Source organism: Meles meles, chromosome 17 (genome assembly GCF_922984935.1).
Source record: "Meles meles chromosome 17, mMelMel3.1 paternal haplotype, whole genome shotgun sequence".
Classification (NCBI taxonomy): Eukaryota; Metazoa; Chordata; class Mammalia; order Carnivora; family Mustelidae; genus Meles; species Meles meles.
The window spans coordinates 25,428,410-25,447,207 of NC_060082.1; the positions used below are offsets into that span (position 1 = coordinate 25,428,410).

Consider the following 18,798-nt stretch of genomic DNA (forward strand, 5'->3'; position numbering starts at 1 on the left):
CGGAGGTCGGTTGTTGCCTGGGTGGCTCTGTTGGTTGAACCTCTGGCTATTGATTTTGGCTCAGGTCATGATCTCAGGGTTGTGAGATAGAGCCTGCTTAAGATTCTCCCTCTCCCTTTCACCAGCCACCACCTGCCCCAAGCTAGAGAGGGAAGGTTAGATAAGGTCATCTCAAAGGTGTGATCATTTTCCTCTCAAACACTGATTCTTGACTCTTGAGAATGGCCTCATGTTTCATGTTTTGGTCTTAGACAGTCACTGCTATGAGAAAGCATTTTAGGTTTAAGAGAATGGAAGAAAAAAGTCCCTATTGCTTCTGAATTGCTTCGGTTATCCGCATTTGGTACCAAAATCAAATCTTTTCATGTTCTTTGTCTAGCTTCCCACTTTACTCTTTGTTTTTGCACTTTAACCTGATGCAAAAGTGAGGACTTCTCATCCCAGAGCCCTCTGGTGATCATTCAGGAATTGGCTCATTGTGGCCAAAGTGCATTTAGAATCTAGATGGAGAGATCATGTATGTTTTTAAAGTAAGAGCAGGGCGGGGGGGGGGGGGCACCTGGGTGGCTCAGTGGGTTAAGCCGCTGCCTTCGGCTCAGGTCATGATCTTGGGGTCCTGGGATCGAGTCCCGCATCAGGCTCTCTGCTCAGCAGGGAGCCTGCTTCCCTCTCTCTCTCTCTGTGCCTGCCTCTCTATCTACTAGTGATCTCTCTGTGTTAAATAAATAAATAAAATCTTTAAAAAAAAATAAAGTAAGAGCGGGCACTTAGTTGAAGTTTTTGTATTCCTATCCTGTTGACCTCTTGAACACTGAGTTTGAACTACGTGGGTCCACTTTTATGCAGATTTGTTCGGTAAATACAGCACAGAACTAGAAATCTATTTTCTCATCCTTAGGAATTTCTTAATATTTTCTTTTCTCTAGTTTACTTTATTGTAAGAATGCACGTGACATACAAAATATGTGTTAATCGGCTCTATGATTGGTAAGGCTTCCGGTCCACAGTAGGCTATTACACGGTTAAGTTGGGCCGGAAGAGTCCAAAGTTATACATGGATTTTCCCTAAGTCATACCTATTTTAGAACAGTCCGTTCATCATGTCCAAATAATTGCAAGTGTTGCTTGTGTGTATTCATAATTGCAGTGGTATCCTGGGTGGAACAAGTAGAACTTACACGTAATGATAGCTGCTCCTCCTTGGTTAGCCGTGAGGCTGGCCCTCACAACAGTCTTGAGAGATAGGTGTTGTTATTGCTGTTTTACAGGTGAGGAAACTGGAGTTCAGTGGGGGGAAGTAACTTGCTCAGTGGCATACAACTAGTAAGTGGCAGAGCCAGGATTTAAACCCGGTTCAAAAATGTGTGTTTTTAACCTTCTGTGCTCTCGGGAAATTTTGTGTTGTCCTTCCCGGTCTAGTTGTTGATGCTCATTTTACACCGAAGAATTGGTGTAACTGGCCTTTAAGAAAGGGTATTTTGAGGAAGTAAGAATGTTTCTTTGTGGGGCGCCTGGGTGGCTCAGTGGGTTAAAGCCTCTGCCTTCAGCTCAGGTCATGATCCCAGGGTCCTGGGATCGAGCCCCGCATTGGGCTCTCTGCTCCGCAGGAAGCCTGCTTTGTCCTCTCTCTCTGCCTAGTTGTGATTTCTCTCTGTCAAATAAATACAAAAAAAAAAAGGAATGTTTCTTTGTTTTCGACTTGAAGTAGAACTTCTCATGCCCCTTCGACTTAAGTATTACTCATAAATGGTGTGTTTTCATCCCAGTATATCTTCTCAGTATTTAGTTTACACAGGAGTAAGTTCATAAAAAGTGATTTCTAGGGGCGTCTGGGTGGCTCAGTGGGTTAAAGCCTCTGCCTTTGGCTCAGGTCATGATCCCAGGGTCCTGGGATCGAGCCTCACTTCGGGCTCTCTGCTCCGCGGGGAGCCTACTTCCTCCTCTCTCTGCCTGCCTTTCTGCCTACTTGTGATCTCTGTCAAATAAATAAAATCTTTTTTTTTAAAAAAGTGATTTCTGCCTGATATAAGGTAAATCTGCAAGTAATGGAATAGTATTTCTACTGTTGTTTTGAAGTATCTTCAGAAGGCAGGAAATGAACCAAATTATTATTCTAAGTCATTATAATGAGTTATTATGAATGACCCTTGTTATCACAGATCCTTTATTTAAATAATTTTTTCTTTTTCCTCTAACAGCATTTATGGATGGATGCTATTTTCCTTATTTATTTATTTATTTTTTTGGGGGGGCGTAGTTAGCCTTAAGACAGACTTACTTAGGATTTTATAGTCTGTGATAAATAACATTTATTATCTACATAAGATCTGATAATTTGGGCCATTTTCACATAATTGAGAATAAAATATTTTGTGTTTCAAATGAGGGAATGGTTTCTGAATTTATTGAAAAATAAATATTGAAAAATAAAAATTTGATTACTCCTGTAATATCAGTATAGTCTACATGGCTATTTTTGGTAGTTCTGCTTGTTAAAATCCATGATAGAAGAAAATGTACTAAATAGTTGCCTTTTTAATTTCTTCGATTTAAAATAACTAGTCACTTCCTATGGAGGAAACTAAATTTTCTTTTGTCATTTAGGGCAGTGGAAAATAAATGCCTGATGGGCTGAAGGCTCCCGCATGCATCCTCTCGCATGATCCCCTTTCCCACCCTGACCCTTTGTAGATGCCAAGTCCATTTGCTCATCAAACACATGTCTAGGGTACCTGGGTGGCTCAGAGGATTGGGCCTCTGCCTTCGGCTCAGGTCATAATCTCAGGGTCCTGGGACCAAGCCACACATTGAGCTCTCTGCACAGCAGGGAGCCGGCTTCCCCCTCTCTCTCTGCCTGCCTCTCTGCCTACTTGTGATCTCTCTCTCTCTCTCTGTCAAATAAATAAATAATCTTAAAAAAAAAAAAAGTCTTGATTTTGATGTTCTGAATGAAGGAGAGACAACCCCTGTCCTCAAGAAGTTCACATTTAGTAGGGAAGACAGAAATTCAGTAGATGATATAGTATCAGTAGAGGATTAGAGGTGTTGAGAGGAAGTGAGGTTGGATCTGATATGAGTGGGAATGATGCGAGCAGCAGTGTAGACGAATTGGTATGAAACAACCTGAGTGGAGGAATTACAAATTTCCAGGTTGCTTGATTAAGTGGCAAAAGATAAGGCCTTCAGAGACTTGAAGGAGATTGGATATTATCCTCTCAAGTATCTTACAAAATTGGGTTTCTAACAGAGCTCTTAAATTTGGCCCTAAGAGCAAAAGGTAAGATAAAATTTGAGTGTCTGCTTTTTACCTTGCTCTGTGGTGAAAAGGAAGGGAGGAAGGAAAGAGGAAAGGAAAGAGAAGGAAGGTAGGAAGGTAGGGAAAAAATGTGGGGGAAAGGAAACGACCATTGTTACCCTCAGGAAGCTCAGATTAGTGAAGAAAACAGCGATATGAGGTAAGAAGTATGATACACAGGATACACAGAATAATAGTTGACCATTTGCAGTTGAGAAAAACTCTATTCCTTGAACTTTAAAAGTAATTTTATTTAAATTTATCTCATAGGGGTGCCCAGCTGGCTTAGAGAAGTGTGCGACTCTTGATCTCAGGGTTATGAGTTCAAACCCCGTATTGGGTGTAGAGGTGACTTAAATAAACTTTAAAAAGAATTCTGGCGTAACGTTTTGGATCTGTCCAGCAATTTAGGCCATCAGTTCCAACAGAGAAGGATCTGATGCCCAGAGAAATTATGTGATTTGCCCGAAGTTCTAGAACCAGAACCTAATAGGAATCTTAACAAAGATTCTATACTTTTTATTGTGTAATCCCATTCTGGAGTATTCCTGGTAACAGACTAAAGAAGTAACTATAATTAGCAAACTGTTACAAAGCTGTTTATGTTGAACTCACACTTAATCTGATCAGGAAGCTAATAAACCAGTATGTTTATTGCTCCTTTGTTTTCAAAGCCTTAAAGTAGCTAACACGTTTTCTCTTTTGTAGGTTAAAAAGTCCTGTTTACTTAGTTGCCCTACATATTATATACTCTTCACTGTTCTGGTTACCCTTCTTTATATAGTCTCATGGAATAGATCGATTGGTAGATGGTACCCAGAAATTATACCATTATTTTAGTTGCTTTCCCACCAGCATGGATAAACTAGAATTACTAGACCTGCAATTTCAGAACCTGTACATTACCTACTAGAGATTAAGATTTCAGGGCGCCTGGGTGGCTCAGCGGCTTAAGCCTCTGTCTTTGGCTCAAGGCATGATCTCAGGGTCCTGGGATGGAGCCCCACATCAGGCTCTCTGCTCAGCAGGGAGCCTGCTTCCCCCTCTCTCTCTGCCTGCCTCTCTGCCTACTTGTGATTTCTCTCTCTGTCATATAAATAAATTTCTTTTAAAAAAATCTAAAAAAAGATTTCAAACAGACTCCCTCTTCTGGATACTTTGCTTATCCCGGTTACATGTCCCATTTTTCTTGATCCTAAATAATGCAGAATATAGTCAAAATTCTGTTTTTCATAGTATCTATCATTTAAAATCACTGTTTTTGTTAAAACATAGTAGGCATTTCATTATCAGCCTCCCAAGTAGTCTTTTTTAATAGAAAATATTTTATTCTTTTTAATTGTGGTAAAATCACATGGAATTTACCATCTTAACCATTTTTAAGTGTACAGGTCTATAATGTTGAATACATTCACACTGTTTTGCACCCAATCTCCAGAACTCTTTCTCTTGCAAAGTGAAACTATATATGTTGTTGACTCACTATCCCCTTTTCCCTAGCATCCACCATTCTTTTTTTTTTTTTTAAGATTTTATTTATTTATTTATTTATTTGACAGACAGAAGTCACAAGTAGGCAGAGAGGCAGGTGCGGGGGGGGGGAGCAGGCTCCCTGCTGAGCAGAGAGCCTGATGTGGGGCTCCATCCCAGGACCCTGGGATCTTGACCTGAGCCGAACACAGAGGCTTAACCCACTGAGACACCCAGGTGCCCCTATTCTTTTTATTTATTTATTTATTTTTATTTATTTTTGAGAGACAGAACATGAGCAGGGGAGGGGCAGGGGGAGACCCCAGTGCGGCACTCCATCCCAGCACCCTGAGATCATGACCCCAGCGCAAGGCAGATGCTTAACAGACTGAGCCACCCAGGCGCCCCTGAACACCCACCCACCCTTCCTCCCTCCCTTCCTTTCTTCCTTTCTCTTTTGTTGTCTTTTTTAACCCTTTTTTAAGATTTTATTTATTTATTTGACAGGGAAACAGGGTACAAGCAGGGGAAGCGGCAGGCAGAGGGAGAAGCGGGCTCTTCACTGAGCAGGAAGCCCGGTGAGGGCCTTGATCTCAGGACTCAGGCATCATGACCTGAGCCAAAGGCAGGAGACCCTTAACCAACTGAGCCACCCAGGCATCCCTCTTTGTTTCTTTTTTTAAAGATTTTAAGTATTCAAGAGAGAGTGCATGGGCAAACGGGCGTGGGGGATATCTCAAACAGACTCTGCTGCGGGGCTCACGCTCCAGACCCTGAGATCATGATCAGAGCTGGAAATAAGAGTCAGACACTAACTGAATGAGCCACCGAGGCACCCCAGGTTTTATTTTATTTTAAGTTGTCTCTACACCTAACGGGGGGCTCAAACTCAAAACCCCTACATCAAGAGTTGCCTGCTGTACCAACTGAGCCAGCCAGGTGCCCTCACCATTGTTTCTGAACTTGACTGCTCTAGATGTCTCATGTAAGTGGAATTAATAGTCATGTTTTTAAAATCAACTTTCCTAATACATCGGTATCATTTGTTTATAAAACCAGCTACTTTTAACAAAACATATGTAGAGCGTATTTTATAGTTTTGCACCTGAACTTACTGAGGCAGTACAATGAAAAGATAATTCCTTGCTGGTAGACCAAAGGAAAAAACAGAAGGCAGAAACCCTTAAGAGCCTGTCTTTCTCCTAAGCCAAGTGTGTCGCTATACCCAATTGTATGTATGCTTGATCTGAGCTTCCTGTCTTTGGATATAATGGTGTCTTAATCTATAAAATCAGCAGTATTCCTTGCCCAGGCTTAAGGGAAGTTGATGGCATGTTTCTTTTAATGATTTCAGTTCACTTACTCAGTATCTAAATGGTACAGTACCTCAAAGGCGCTTTTGGAAAGCCAGGCTATTTGGATACTAACAGGGAAGCTTTTATGTTATCTCAGAGGAATTTTAAACTTTCAGAGTGTGAAGTAGGAAAATGGAGATCAAGATTCGTTCAAGTTGTTAATGCCTTACCTAGTAGGAAGTACTTAAAAATCATTGAGTCAAGTAGATACATAAATTTATGAGACTTTCATATTTTTCTTAATTACAGACCATTTTAATAAAAAGCATCCTCTGAACGGATCAGTTATTTGTTTCTTCTGTGGAAGGCTAAATCTGCTGTCACCATAATTTGTATATTATAATTAATTTATATTTAAAAACCACTACCTTAAAAAAACTCAGTAATAATTTTATCAGGTATACATGTGTATGGTGTGCATAGCAGTAAGAATAAAAATGTAAAGCATTTACAGTTTTTGTTGGTGCCCATGGGATACTTCTGTGGCATTTATGAATATATGTGGTTATTTGGCTCATTTTGCTGTTTAAGTGTGTTTTGGGAGGTGGGAGGTTTTGAGGGAGAGAATAATATTTGAGCCATCATTGAGATGAGCAGTAGGAGAATTGTAGTTTGAAATACTTTTGGTTTCGGGGCACCTGGGAGGCTCAGTGGGTTAAAGCCTCTGCCTTCAGCTCAGGGCATGATCCCAGGGTCCTGGGATCGAGCCCCGAATCAGGCTCTCTGCTCATCAGGGAGCTTGCTTCCTCCTCTCTCTCTGCCTGCGTTTCTGCCTACTTGTGATCTCTGTCAAATAAATAAATAAAATATTAAAAAAAAAAAAAAAGAGGGGCGCCTGGGTGGCTCAGTGGGTTAAAGCCTCTGCCTTCGGCTCAGGTCATGATCCCAGGGTCCAGGGATGGAGTCCCACATCAGGCTCTGCTCAGCGGGGAGCCTGCTTGCCCCTCTCTCTGCCTGCCTCTCTGCCTACTTGTTATCTCTGTCTGTCAAATAAATAAATAAAATCTTTAAAAAAAAAAAATACTTTTTGGCTTCAACTTTTCTGTAACAACATGTGAAGATTTTTTTGGCTGAGGTGGGGGCTTATTGAAAAATAATTTTCACAGAGCTAGTTCTAATTTTGTTTATGAAAAAGGAACATGTGTTCTAATATCATAGAAAAGTCCTACATTTTTATGATCTTAATTAGAATCTCTTCTTTCTACAGAAATAGGAAGGTCGTTGATTATTCACAGTTTCAGGAATCTGATGATGCAGGTAAGTTTCATGATTTTTTTTTTTTCCATTTTATTTATTTTTTCAGCGTAACAGTATTCATTCTTTTTGCACAACACCCAGTGCTCCATGCAAAACGTGCCCTCAAGTTTCATGATTTTAATAAATTTTAAATTATGTCAGGATCTGTGTCACCCAAAACAAAAGTTGAACTTGCATGGATTTTATTAGCTTTCCTTAGTAAGTCATTGATAATAAATACTTAAATAATTTTTTTCTTACCTTGTTTTGGATTCTGTAGTTTAAATGTGTAGTAATTCTGATGCAGTATTTATTAGTTGATAATGTCTACATCTATAATCACAGCAAAACTTTTACCTTATATTAGTTTAAGTTTTTTGCATAATAAAGTAGCTAAGATGAAAGTATTTTCTAAAACATCTTGGATTATGAACTAATTAATCATGGAATGAATAGTATGTCTTTTTTTTTTTTTTAAGATTTTATTTATTTATTTGACAGAAAGAGAAAAGCAGGGGGAGTAGCTGGTAGAGGGAGGGAAGCAGGCTCCCTGCTGAGCAGCAAGTCCAAAGTGGGGCTCGATCCCAGGACTCTAGGATCATGACCTGAGCCAAAGGCAGATGCTTAATCAACAGAGCCACCCAGGCGTCCCTGAGTAGTATGTCTTAAATCTTAGCCATAAAAGTTCACTTAGAATATTTCCTTGCTCTCATTCTCATTATTTTCCAGATGCATTTGCTATTCTTTCCTTTTTTTTTTTTTTTAATCCAATTTTACTTGTAAAAGTAATATGTGCACTTTGGGAAAACTTGGAAAATGCAGAAATGTAAAAAAGAGTAATAACATATAAGCCAACCTCCCAGAAGAAATACTAACCCTTATTAAATGCTGCTAAATACTTGCAGTTACTCATTTAATCCTTAGTAGAGCAGTCCTATTCGAATGGGGAATACTGTTACAGCTTACAGATAAGGAAATTGAGGCAGTGATATTATGCAAGGTCCCTTGATTAGCAAATGGCCATTTAAGCCTTTTTATTTAAAAAGCCCGTTTCTTTTCTCCCTTTTAAAAATGTAGTTGAAGTCTTGCTGTAGAATTTTGGGTTCTGCTGGTCCCTGGTTGGCTCAGTGGGTTAAAAGCCTCTTCCTTCAGCTCAGGTCATGATATCAGGGTCCTGGGATCCAGCCCTACATCCTGCTTCCCCCCCCCCCCCCCCCCCCCGCCTGCCACTCTGCCTACTTGTGATCTCTCTCTGTGTGTCAAATAAATAAATAAAATATTTTAAAAAAAAAAAGAATTTTGAGTTCTGTCCTCCTCCTATCCCACTCCTGCTTATATTTCTCCTGTTATTAAAAGTTATTTGAGAAACTCCTGTTAATGGTTGTATGATAGGCCATTGTGGAATTTATAATGTGTCCAACCATTTAATAATTGCTGAAGCTCCAGACTACTTCCAGATCTCTTCACTATTATAGATAAGAGTGTAATAAAATAGAAATCAGTTTTGGGGACACCTGAGTGGCTCAGTATGTTGAGTATCCGACTCTAGATTTTGGCTCAGGTCATGATTTGCGGTCGTGGGATTGAGCCCCGAGTTGACCTCAGTGCTGGGCGTGGAGTCTGCTTCAAGATTCTCACTCACATGCATGCACTCTCTCCCTAAAATAAATAAGTCTTAAAAAAAGAAATGATCAGTTTTTAAGATTGGGTGATTTTCTTTAGTTCTATGGAACTTTGGAAATTGAAGGTATTTTTCTCAAATGTCAGAGTATGCTGCATTTAATACTTTATGAGTAATTTACTTGACAACAGTAATTGTGTTAGGATTGTAGAATTGTGGGTTCTCTACATTCTAAAATGCCTGTATTGCTTTATTACTCTAACAGTTTTCAAGTAAATAGGAAGATGTTGAAACATGGCAGTATCTTTAATAAATTAAAAGGGCAGGATATGAAATGGTAAGAGATATTTGGCTATGAATGTATTAAACACATGAGGACTAAAAGGGACTGGGGTAGAAAACAATTTATTTTTTAAAAATGAAAGAAAATTATTTGGGAAATCCTGCCCCCTCACTATTTGAGTAGCTTGAGAGATATTTATCTCCAGAAATAAGCAGTGGTAATTTCTGTGTAAAATCATAATGTAATTCATTGAATTTGAAAAATGCTCTGTTTAGATGAAGATTATGGAAGAGATTCAGGCCCTCCAGCTAAGAAAATTCGGTCATCTCCCCGAGAAGCTAAAAATAAGAGGCGATCTGGAAAGAATTCACAGGAGGATAGGTAAGAGGCATTATTAATCTCTTCCTGTTTACACTGCCCCTCGGGAGGCGAGCCGATCTCTAAATTGGGGGCATCTCTGTTTACTTCGCGGAAGTGCTTACTGTCCCCTTCATGTTGTTCTGCATATTTCTTCCTATCTCAGGCAGTGCCTCTTGGGTCTAGAGGCTACCCTCTTTAATAAGGTCATGAGGTTTGCTTAGACTCAACCTGGAATCCAAGGTTGTCTCCAGGAATGCCTCTGTCACTGCCTCCAACCTCTGAACATAAGCAGAGAGATTGTTTAAGTATGTAATTTGTCACCTAACGTTAGTATTGACGGTTTCACTCTAGCGATAGCAGAAAGAGTGATCTCTCCCATTCAGTCACCCAGCACTGGCAGAATCATAACTAACGCTTCTAGAATCTTAAGCTGTGTAGCTTGCTGCATTTCACTGTGTATAATCAATTCTCCTTTGTTCTGAAACCTTAATCATTCGTTGGTTGTTTTTTCCTTTTTTCCGCCTTTCCTTTAGTTTTATAAACAGGCTCACAGGTGTTGTGATATTAACTGTAATTGCTTCATGAGACGAGGATATTGTGATTTTTGCCTTTGCTGTCACAGATCTATACACTGTTGATCTCAGTGCAGCATAACTTTAAGACCGTAGTGATGATGATTCTCTGTAGTGTTTAGGATTCTCTGCCAGTCTCTACTGTGTGCTAACCTGTACTTATTATCATTTAATTCTCATAACACCTTTATTATGGTAATAGCTTAGAAGAAGGTTTAGTGATTTATCCAAGGTTATCCTGCAAATGGACCAACAGGTTTGGGAACCGTGTCTGTTGAACTCCAAAGTCCACGTTTGAACCATTAGGCGATATTACTTCCAAATAATGCTGTTAAGTAGGAGAGTTCAAAGAAATGAAATCTTACCAGTTCTTCCAAGATACTTACCTTCAAGTACTAAAATCTTATACAGCCCCACACAGAAGTCTTTCCATTTTTGAATTTGCAGGATGCTAAATTTGTAGAAATAACAGTATTTACCACCAATATTTTCTTTCCTGGAAAATTTCAGAAATGTGGTTTTGAGGAAAAAGAAGACAAAATTGTGCTGTGGGGAGACAAGTCTTCCATGGTTTGTAGTGTATCTCTCTAATCCAGTTTTATATAGCAGCCCAGCTTCGATTCTCTTTCATCATACTCATTTTTTATATTTTCTCTTAGGAATGAATTTCTCTGTCCCCTGCTACCTGTTACAATGTCTCAACAATATAATGAATATCTAGCCTAAACTTTTCCTTGTTCTAATCATTTGGTTTTATTTTTCTTTCCTAAATGTCAAGAGTCTTTGAAATACAGTTTTTATTGCCATTTGTGTTAACTGCCTTGTATAGTTTATTCCATCAGACCGTTGTTGTGTTGAGTTTTCTATTGGTCTCTACTTAAAAGTTCAGCTTTTACTTGACTTTATTGTAATGGGACTCAAGGAGTAATGGTCTCTATAAACCCAGTAAGAGAACTAGAGAACGTGATAGTTCTTCGGCATTGTGACTTGTGAATTAAGTGCTTATTTTGCATGAAAACATCTGGAACAGCTACAGGTTTCAGAATTACAGTGCGTCTTAGATCAGATTGCTTAGTAAAGAAATATATTTGGTTTTTCTCTTTGTTCAGGAATCTTGGGTTTGGTAGTTTGTCATTTGAGTGTGGTCTAGATTATAGGAAATACCAAAAGAGATTTACAAGTCTTGCTGTTGGAAAAAGCTGTGAAGGCAGTTTTTACGTATGAGTGTTTCTGTTTTTGTTTATTGGAATTTCTCATTGGATCATAAAATTTTAGCACTGAAGAGTACCAAGTGATTTGCTCGAGATCATACAAGTAATTAATGACAAAGAACACTAGAACCCAGATTCTTGAGTTAAGATTTGTGAGAACATAAAGTGCCTTTAAAAAACTGTTCTATAAAACTTTCCATTGACCTTTAAAGCACCTTCTTATTTTTTAAAAGATTTTATTTATTTATGTGACACAGAGAGAGGGAGCACAAGCAGGGAGAGCGGCAGGCAGAGGGAGAGGGAGAAGCAGGTTCCCAACGAGCAGGGAGCCCAATGTGGGGCTTGATCCTAGGACCCTGGGATCATGACCTGAGCCAGAGGCAGATGCTTAACCAACTGAGGCGACTGTGAAGTCGCAGTGATCTTGAGCTGACTTATTTTCTCCATGGTACAGGGCAGGTCTGTGTGTTGGTGTTTCTGATATAATAGAAATACTGGAGGCAAAAATATAAGGAGATAGTTGATTTATTTTCATTTTGTTTCAGATAAATTTTTAAGGCTATTGTAATTTATATAATTGCACTCCAATTTCCTTTAATAATTGTGTTCTAGGTGTTTTTTCCATCTGTAATTGGTGCTGTCCATTTAATTGCCTACTTTCGCACCATTCACACATTGTGTAATTTACTTTTTGTGTTTTTATACTTTGCCTCTGACAACAGAGAATTGTTTTTTTATTATTAAATGTTCCTGTGAGGGGTACCTGGGTGGCTCAGTCGGTTAAGCGTCTGCTTCTGGCTCTGGGATCCCGGGATCCTGGGATCAAGCCCCACATCGGGCTCCCTGCTCAGTGGGAAGCCTGCCTCTCCCTCTCCCTCTGCTTGCCACTCCCCCTGCTTGTGTTTTCTTTTTCTCTCTCTCTGTCAAATAAATAAATAAAACCTTAAAAAAAAGTGTTGCTGTGAACCAGGCCTTATCCACACAGGTGAGACATTTTTAGCCCATGTTTGAGATAGCTTCTTTTTTTCCTTTGGGTCTTTGGAAGCAGTATTTTCCCAAAGTAGATAAAATTGTGCTTATTCATTAGCATCCCTGTCAAGTTAGGGAACTAATGGAAGCAGTTTCAGTCCTCGGCATCTGTTTGAATATTTCATCTACAGAAGAGGTGTTCTTTACCTGTCAGAGACACTGGGGATCTGTGTTCACTTAGATTTTGATCTAAGACTTTTAAACTTTAACTGTCTTTTCCCTTTCTAGCGAGGACTCCGAAGAAAAAGATGTGAAAACCAAGAAGGACGATTCTCACTCAGCAGGTAGTAAACAGTTTTTAATGTAATACGTCATTGATTTATGTCTTCATTCATTGGACGTTTTAATAAGAGGTTTCATAATAATGCCGGGCACTGCTGTAAATACTGGCACGACGAAGCGCTTTCTGTCTTTGAAGAGCAAAGAACTTTGAAGTGCTGGTGGCTTGCTGCAGCCTCCTGTAAGGGTTTTCCTTAACAGGCTTACACACTCTGGATTTCTGATTTAGCAGGTCTCAGTGGGACACTGGGGCTTTATTGTTTAAAAATATTTACAGATGATTCTCCTGCATCATTAACACTAAAAACCATATAAGTGGGGCGCCTGGGTGGCTAAGATGGTTGGTCTGCCTTTGGCTCGGGTCATGATCTCCAGGTCCTAGGATCGAACCCCATCTTGGGCTCCCCGCTCAGTTCTGCTTCTCCCTTTGCCTCTCCCCCTGCTTGTGCTTTCTCTCTCCGTCTCTGTCTCTGTCCCTCTCTCAAATGAATAAATAAAATCTTAAAAAAAAAATTTATGTGAACAAATAGACATCAAACTAAAATTGATTTAAAAGAGCATATAAAATACTAAGTGATGTAACACTCTAAAGTGGGGAGGGGGTGGGGATGAACTCTGGGGTAAAGAGCAAGCAAAGGCTAGAACACCCTTGTTCCAGCCGGCAAGTAGTCCTTCGAAACAGTAGCCGCAGAGAAAGCTTTCCTGGTAAGAATTTAAACTCAAAAGAATGAATAGAGACTCCATAGTAAATAAAATGTTAAATCCTGATTGCTTGTTGATATTTCTGTTTCTGAATTTAACTCTTCTTAGTACTGAGGGTTTATTTTAGTTTTGACCTGCACTCCCCTGCTTTTGTGTCCTGGGGCCCCCTTTAAATGAGATCACTGTTATGAGCCGATAAGTGGAGGGGTAGACAGAGTTCCATTGAATTCACTCCACTGAGCTGTTTGCTTTCATTCCTTTTCTAGCCTGTTATCTGCCTGCCTAAATTGTAAAGAAATGTGTTTTGTAACTTAGAATAGTATCATTGGAAGACAGTCTTTCCCTCTTCTATTTAGAAATATTTTTCTAGGGGTGCCTGGGTGGCTCAGTGGGTTAAAGCCTCTGCCTTCGGCTCAGGTCATGATCCCAGGGTCCTGGGATGGAGCCCTGCATCAGGCTCTCTGCTCAGCAGGGAGCCTGCTTCCCCTCTCTCTCTGCCTGCCTCTATGCCTACTTGTGATCTCTGTCTGTCAAATAAATAAATAAAACCTTTAAAAAAAAATAAAAATAAAAATATTTTTCTAGGGGCACCTGGGTGGCTCAGCTAATTAAGCTTTCGACTCAGGTCATGATCTCAGGGTCTTGAGATCAGGATCCCGGGGGTCTGGGTGGAGCCTGCTTTAGATTGCCTCTCTGCCCTTCCCTGCCTCCACCTACCCCACCCCCACTCGTGCATTCTCTCTCTCCAAAAATTCTGACTTTAGTTTCTAAAAACTGTGAATATAGATTGAAATGTAATTGATAATTTTAGGGCAACACAGTGATACAAGTTTAAAATACATTACAGGAAGCATATATTCACACCTAAATTCAGCTTCATGACTACTTAAAAACTCCATGCCTATGATATTTTTCTATGCAGTAATGAGGACATAATCTTTCTCAAGTTCATTCTTTGTATTTTAGCTCCTCTTTTGTATATTTTGTAGGAATTTTTAAGGATAGACTTTCCCCCACTTGAATGAAATAAAGCTGCAGGTTCTGTCTCATACTGGCTTTTCTAGTCAGCCGTCCGATAAACGCACAACTCCTTGATCGCTGCGTTCTAACTTTGATATTACAGAGGACAGCGAAGATGAAAAAGAAGATCATAAAAATGTACGCCAGCAACGGCAGGCAGCCTCTAAAGCAGCTTCCAAGCAGAGAGAAATGCTCATGGAAGATGTAGGCAGCGAAGAAGAACAAGAGGAAGAGGACGAGACGCCATTCCAGGAGAGTACGTGCGGCTGGCTTGGTAGTTGGGTGGGGACCAGAGTTGGTGACCTTGATTACTTCTGCGTTCTTGTGGCAGCCAAACGTTACAGCCAGTCCCTTAAATTCGATATTTGCTGTTAGAAGAGATGGCTCTTTTTGATACTGGTTGATATTTTAAGAGGCTCAGGGATCAGGGACTCTCTTGATTTTGGTGTCCATCGTTCGAACTCAACTACTAAATCAGCAATTGTTAGAATAACAGTACATGGCGGGTTTTGTGATTAAGATTTTTTTTTGGCTTTGGAGCCAAAGGGGTAGATCTCTTCTCCCAACAACAAAAAAGTGTTAATAGCAGAATTTAGGTGTTTCACACGTTACTTGGATTAATAAATTGTATGATTTTTGCTTTGTCTTTAGCTTTCTCGTTTCATTTATTCATAGTTGGACCAAAGACACTAAATTGGTTCTGTTTGATTTCCCTGGTCTCCCCAGTACTATAGGGGAACGAGGGAACTACCTAAAATTGTTTGATGAAAAAAAAGTTTGGTGATATCTTCAGTTTTTATTCATATTAAGTTTTATCTCTTCCTGTTTTCATCCGATTCTTTAAACAAGTCAGTTCTGCAGCCTCTGTGTGTGTGTGTGTGTGTGTGTCTGTGTGTGTCTGTGCGTGCGCGTATGCGCACACTAAGCCCCACCCTACATGTGGGGCTGGTGAGGACTCCAGCCAGACTGGCGGCCCGGCTGCCCCCAGAATCCGAGAGTGTTTGACTCCCAGATCCCATCCTCCCGTCATGCTTAGCGCTGTCTCCCTCCATTCCCTGGGAAGGATGTATACATTAAGTTGGACGCTGAACTTCTTCTTTCCTCTCAGAAGATTCCGGCAGTGATGAAGATTTCCTAATGGAAGATGATGATGATAGTGACTACGGCAGTTCAAAAAAGAAAAACAAAAAGATGGTCAAGAAGTCCAAACCTGAGAGAAAAGAAAAGAAAATGCCCAAACCCCGGCTAAAGGCCACAGGTGAGTTGTCTACAAGTACAATTAAATGGCTGCTTTGAAAAATTTCAAGGAGCAGTAAACTTTCTCTGCAGAAATTCTTCATTAGGGCTCGGCATTGACCACACGCCTCACAAGAATAAGAATTGTGCGAGGATCCCATCTTCCACACTGGGAGGGATCTCCTACTTACTGGGAAGGACGATGGCCCCTGCGAGCCTGGCGGCCCGGCGGTAGAAACTCTCCAATAGCAGAGCTGTGCCTGTGCTGTTTCCTGCCCGGGCCACAACCCCAGCAACTAGGAAAGACCTGAAAGGGGAAAATGCACACCTGTAGTCACAGATTTCAGTCCTCCCATCTGATCCTTACCCCATCCTTGTGCTAGAATAAAACCACACTTGGCAGCATGGGTTCATTTTCTTGGAGCCGTTGCGAGTGCTGCCAGTCTCCTAGTCACAGCTTGAAATCAGAAAGCTAGATTTGCTTTGTTTTTGTTTTTGGTTTTTTTTTCTGACAGAACTGGTGATTTTTTTACATTTTTCACTCATCACCTCTTACTGCTGGGAATCACGGGATTGTCAGAAGTGACTTGAGGAGGGCACCTGACTGGCTCAGTGGTAGAACATGCGACTCTCGATCTTGGTTGTGAGTTCGAGCCCCGTGTTGGGCATAGAGTTTACTAAATAAATAAATGAATGAATGAATGAATGACACATCCTTGGAAGAAAAGTTTTGAAAATCTGATGACTTCAGTTTCTACTCACATTGTTGTATCCATGCTTTTTGACCCGCCCTTTTTTTTTTTTTTTAAAGGTTTTATTTATTTATTTGACAGAGATCACAAGTAGACAGAGAGAAGGGGGGAAGCAGGCTCCCCGCGGAGCAGAGAGCCTGATGCGGGACTCGATCCCAGGACGCTGGGATTGTGACCCGAGCCAAAGGCAGAGGCCTCAACCCACTGAGCCACCGAGGCTCCCTCCCGCCTTTTTTTTTTTTTGACCTGCTTTTTAAACCTGAGTTTTATCATAAACAACCTGTGTTCACAAACCACTAAGGATAGTATGCAGTTTCTGTAGCATCCTGTTTCTTTATTATAAACATCACTGCTAAGACAGCACCGTAGTGTTGGCAAGAGTGATTGGGAACCAGTACCCTGCTTGATTTGTAGTCAGTTGGGGTGTGGTCCTTATAGATTTAATTCATTTTTTTTTTAAGATTTTATTTATTTGAGAGAGAGAGAGATCACAAGTAGACATAGAAGCAGTCAGAGAGAGGGGGGGAAACAAGCTCCCTACTGAGCAGAGAGCCCGATGTGGGGCTCGATCCCAGGACCCAGAGATATGACCTGAGCGGAAGGCAGAGGCTTAACCCACTGAGCCACCCAGGTGCCCCTATACATTTAGTTCTTAAAGTTTTGTTTTGTAGCCAATTTTTTTTGAAGATCTTTTCTTTTCTTCCCTTCCCCATGTTGGTATTTTTCTTCTTCCAGTGACACCAAGCCCTGTGAAAGGCAAAGGGAAGGTGGGGCGCCCCACAGCTTCAAAGGCTTCAAAGGAAAAGACTCCTTCTCCCAAAGAAGAAGACGAGGAACCAGAGAGCCCTCCAGAAAAGAAGCCCTCGGCAAGCCCTCCACCTGAGAAATCAGGGGACGAAGGGTCCGAAGATGAAGCCCAGTCTGGGGAGGATTAAAAAAGTGATGATGGTTTGGGGAGAGATTTTATTAAAAAAAAGAGGAAAAAAAAGAAAAAAGAAAAAGGGGGAAAAAAAAGAAAACCTACTTAAGATAGAACATGGTTTTGGCTATGGCTTGACTCATGGGCTTTCAGTGCTTTTTTTCTTTTCTTGAAAATAACATTCTCGCTCTCTTTTTTTAAGAAAACCATTGTAAGTTTAATTTACCTTTTTGTCTATTGGTCCTCTCTTTGCCGTCACCCCTCTTTCCCACCCCTTCCCAATGAAAGCCATGTCAGAATAATCACTGGATTGACTGCTTCACCTTTTTATTTTTAATGGAAGGTATACCACAGTTGTAAAGCAATAAGATTTGAGATGAACACTATGGAAATTCTGCTTTTTTGCTAAATGGTAGAAAATGAACCGTAATCAAAAAGCATAGAAGGGTTTTAGTTAAAAATGATTGCTTCTCTCTCTACCTGGACTTAAAAAAAAATCAGCTGTCATCTAATACAAGTTTATATGTCTATATACATAAGTATAGATGTCTAAAAAATCATGATGTTAAACTTCCCAATGATGGGGCAGGTAGGACATAAAGATGAATTCTGAATTGTTACTAAAAGTATTCCTATTTTTTACCTTGGGGGTAAGGCAGGGCATGGTGTTACCTGACCTTGTTTGAGGGTGTGGTTTTTTGTTTTTTGGGGGGTTTGTTGGTTTTTTTTTTTTTTTTTGTAAATTTCATCACTTGTTATCTCAAAGAGACCCGGAGCCAGTGATCCTTTTATCCTGCTACAGTCTTTCAGGAACTTTAAAAGAACAAAAAAAAAAAAAAAAGGAAAAAAAGGCAAGGGCCACCAAAACTTAAATCCGTCTTGATTTCCTATTTCATTCTCTAATGGTTCATGTTTTTAAGTATATATGTATCTATTCTGTTTCTTGGATAAAATTACCAAGGATCAAAAAAAAAACAAAAAAAAAAACCTTAGGATTTAAACAGCAAGATCTATACACCAGAGTGGATTTCTTCTTAACTGACAATGTTTAGGTTTTAAGCAAATAAAGTACCAATTAATGTGAAACTCAATCACAAAGACTTGAGATTTTTCCTTTATGAAAACAGAAAATTGAAATTCTTTTATGCCAAAAATGTGCATTCCTATCCCATGAACCATGCTCTGTTTTTATTTGGGGATAGAACATTCTTCTTTTCACATACCTATCCTCCCACTTTGTAGACACGTGAAGTGCATCTCAGCTTCCTGCTCCTACGTAGCGTCCCACTGCATACCCCATCCCCAGAGCCTGCCAGCTCTGCTCTGGGACATGATTTCCCCAGCTCTCTCCTTTGCTTCCTTCATGTTCTGTGCTTGACTGAGAGGGAGTGTGGTACATGCCACTCACACACCATTCAGTTGGCTTTTGTCCCTCTCCTTGTGCCCCTGCTTTACTGC

At 40.2% G+C, this 18,798-nt stretch overlaps 1 protein-coding gene across 2 annotated transcripts in view; it reads left to right on the plus strand.

Moving 5' to 3' along the window:
* NUCKS1 (nuclear casein kinase and cyclin dependent kinase substrate 1) overlaps nucleotides 1-18,431 on the plus strand; it is a 30,844-nt gene extending 12,413 nt beyond the window's left edge. The window contains exons 2-7 of one of the 2 annotated variants that reach the window (XM_045982772.1): nucleotides 7,328-7,377; nucleotides 9,536-9,641; nucleotides 12,661-12,716; nucleotides 14,537-14,689; nucleotides 15,545-15,691; nucleotides 17,157-18,431. In XM_045982772.1, coding sequence (XP_045838728.1) covers nucleotides 7,328-7,377; nucleotides 9,536-9,641; nucleotides 12,661-12,716; nucleotides 14,537-14,689; nucleotides 15,545-15,691; nucleotides 17,157-17,356 — 712 coding nt within the window. In that variant the 3' untranslated portion in view covers nucleotides 17,357-18,431. Of the gene's footprint in view, nucleotides 1-7,327; nucleotides 7,378-9,535; nucleotides 9,642-12,660; nucleotides 12,717-14,536; nucleotides 14,690-15,541; nucleotides 15,692-17,156 lie in introns of both variants that reach the window. The other variant, XM_045982771.1, reaches the window with a different exon arrangement.
* The last annotated feature ends 367 nt before the right edge of the window (nucleotides 18,432-18,798 follow it).